This window comes from Entamoeba nuttalli, assembly GCF_000257125.1.
Source record: "Entamoeba nuttalli P19 unplaced genomic scaffold asmbl_2811, whole genome shotgun sequence".
NCBI lineage: Eukaryota > Evosea > Mastigamoebida > Endamoebidae > Entamoeba > Entamoeba nuttalli.
In genome coordinates, this window is record NW_008575616.1 from 1 (window position 1) to 3,212 (window position 3,212).

At 24.8% G+C, this 3,212-nt stretch overlaps 3 protein-coding genes across 3 annotated transcripts; all 3 read right to left on the reverse strand.

The window, feature by feature from the left end:
- Window positions 1-85: 85 nt before the first annotated feature.
- On the reverse strand, window positions 86-1,687 carry ENU1_042620 (hypothetical protein; the record flags this gene model as incomplete). Its single annotated transcript, XM_008857592.1, has 1 exon — window positions 86-1,687. One exon carries the CDS (start codon window positions 1,685-1,687, stop codon window positions 86-88), a length of 1,602 nt encoding a protein of 533 aa, XP_008855814.1.
- A 138-nt stretch (window positions 1,688-1,825) lies between these two features.
- Window positions 1,826-2,229, reverse strand: ENU1_042630 (hypothetical protein; the record flags this gene model as incomplete). Its single annotated transcript, XM_008857593.1, has 1 exon — window positions 1,826-2,229. Exon 1 carries the CDS (start codon window positions 2,219-2,221, stop codon window positions 1,826-1,828), a length of 396 nt encoding a protein of 131 aa, XP_008855815.1. The 5' UTR covers window positions 2,222-2,229.
- Window positions 2,230-2,285: 56 nt separating this feature from the next.
- On the reverse strand, window positions 2,286-3,011 carry ENU1_042640 (nucleosome assembly protein, putative; the record flags this gene model as incomplete). The annotated part of the gene is made up of 1 exon (XM_008857594.1): window positions 2,286-3,011. The coding sequence occupies one exon, from the start codon at window positions 3,009-3,011 to the stop codon at window positions 2,286-2,288; it is 726 nt and encodes a 241-aa protein (XP_008855816.1).
- Window positions 3,012-3,212: the final 201 nt, after the last annotated feature.

Here is a 3,212-nt window from a genome sequence, read left to right on the forward strand (position 1 = left end):
GAAAATATTTAAGAAAGGCAAAATACAATATCATAAATGAAAAAGAAAAATAAATAAAATAACAAAAAACATCAAACAATTAAAATTATTCTTCTATTACTGGTTTTATTACATTTTGTAATATTTCACTCACATCTGAGTTAGTTCCACATTGTTTTAATATCTTATACACTTTTAATGGTGCAATGATTTCATCAATAAGACATTGATATAATTCTTTATACATGTTTTTCTTAATATAATTAATAACATCTTTTTGCTTACTATTTTCTCTTACAATATTTTTTAATTGAGGGAAACATTCTGTTAAAGCATCTCTTGCGCTGTCATATGTTTGTGATTGAATTTCTTTTTGACTACTGTCATAACAAAGAACTACAATAGTAAGAAGTATATTACAAATAACTGCACTACTTATTCCAAATAATTGAAATTCACTTCGTATATTTAAAGTAAAGAATACAACAAATACTAACATAAATACTGCTCTTAAATTTCTCATTATTGCTCTATTAAATTGGTCAATTGGTGTTAAAGAAATTATTCCTTCGATTACATCTTCTGCACTTTTCATTCTAACTTCAGTCTCATGTCCAAGTTCATGAGTTTGTCTTAATAAATAATGTGAATAATATGTCCATTGTTTTTTTAATAACAAAGATGGAGATAATAATATACCAAAGTACTTTAAACATAATACAATTAAATTGTATAATAATTTTATTAATACAATAGGTTGTATATACCATCTTTTATATTCATTTACTTTATTTTTAATTCTCTCTTTCCATTGATTTTCATTTAAAGTATGAAATTTATGTTCTTCTTGAATAAGTGATTTATAAAAATCTATTTCTTTATTAGGGAAATAAATATCTTTAATAATCTTATATAAATAACGACTTCCTTTTCTTAATTCATTTTCTCTTTGTGTAATTAATTTACTCATTAAGTCATTACTTAATGTACATCTTTTAATAAATAAATTTTCTTCTTTTTGTTTACTTTTCTTTGGTGATTCTTCTAATCCTTCTATTTTAACTTCTCCTTCTTCATGTTTAACACCTTTTATTTCATTGATTGATTCACTACTTTCAGAATCATTTTCAATTTCAACATCTCCATCAAAATATCCTGATGTCATAATTATTGTACTTGTAGTAAATCCTTCAGGGTCGAGTTCAGCTTCTGTATTTTGTGAATATCTTAACATTCTTTTTACTTTATTCCAATCTCCTCCAACAGACAAAACTTTTCTATCATTAAAAAATTTATTTGCATTTAATAAATTTTCATCGTTCATTATTTTATATAATTTATATCCATAATATATTAATGAAATAATTACAAATATTCCAACAATACTTACAAGTACATTTCTTAAGCTACTTGTTACAAAAAAGTCAAAAAATGATGGTAATGTTCCATCATTTGTTGTAATTGGTTTTAATGGAAATCCAATAAATGTGGAATAATCTAAATAAATCAAGAAAATACCAAGAAATGCAATAACAAATACTTGAATGATTGGATAACATTTTAATATTAATAAATTATAATATCCTTGAACTCTCCATAATTTATAAAACCAAGGAAATGATGGTTCTGGACAATTGATTGATTCGATTTGATCTTCTTTATTATCAATCAAATTATAATTTGGTTGGGTTAAATCTTCTCCTGACATTAACTAAAAGATCTTAGATCCATTATACCTCATATAACAATTTTTTGTTATTATAAATTGTTATCTCTTATTACTTATTTCACATAAAACAAAAAAAAAATCATTCAATTCTAATTAACTCCATTCTCTTTTCTTTTGTTAATGTACTACATCAAATAATTCTCTTCTTTCACCATACTCTGAATAAAATCTTTCAAAACCTCCTCTAAGAATTCTTATTTGAACATGACTTTCTTTGTATTTTTCATTCTTAAAACATTCATTTAATATCATTGCACATGTTGGTCCTCTTGTTTGTGACATCATGCAATGAATAATAATCAAATCATAATCTTTATATATTGAAGCTAATGACGTTGCTGTATCTTTAAAATTAGGTGATGGGATATTGATTGCAGTATGTATGACTAAGTCACCAACATCATTTCCACGTACATCAATAATAATAAACCTTTTCTTATTACTATTGTTTGTAATTAGTTCAACCACATCTTTACAATTGATATAATCAAGACGTGATGGAATTATTGACATACAACTCAATTTTTTTAAGTTCTTCTAAAAATTATATCAAACAAAATAACATTAAACAATAGTATTAATTGAATTGATAAAAATATTGGATGGCTTTAGTATTAAAGTTATCAAAAACTGAATCAAGAATTTCATAATCTTCTTCATTGACTAATTCTTGTATAAACACATTAAAAAATGATGATGAATTAATCTCTAATAAATTCACTTTCCAATCAATTCCATTTGTTATAACTTTAATTCTTCCAGTTGAACCAATACGTTCTCCACTTTCATTTGCTCGATATATCATTCTAATTGTAAAATGGTCATTAGTAAAATATGGATTCTTATCAAAAAAGAATGATAATTCCTTTCCCATTCTGATTGTTAATGACTTCATATCAAATGATGGTGTTAATGTTGTTATTTTGATATCGTTAAGGTACGACAAAGCAACTAAGTCTTCTTCTACTGTATTATAAGATAAGAACAAACTAACAGCACTTAATGCTCTAATCCAGAAAAATGGTATTCCTTTGTTATTAATTTGTGGTTTTGGTGAAGTAACATCATCATTTTTTATTGGTTTGCTTTGTTGAGACTCTTCACTTTTCTGTACAGATAACCCCACAACAACATCCCTTCTCCTTTCATTTAAAATTTTCATCATCTTTTCATATTCCATAGTTTTATAGACTTTTTTTACAGTTAATTCTGCTTGTGCTATTTTCAGTGATCTATTAGTTTCTTGTAGTAGTTTTCTGTTAATAGATTCATCTTCAGGGAGTTGTGAGGATTGATAACTCATATTGGTTATTAAGTTCAGTAAATTACACAATAACTTCCTTTTCATCAATCAATCTTCTTATAAAACAAAATATAATTATGTATAGTAAAATATAATTTAAGGAAACTATATTGGAAAAAAAGAAAAAAAAAGAGAAAACCCTAAAAAACTAAAAAAACCAATTCTTAGGAGATGGCAACAGGAAAGAATAAGAAGTATAAG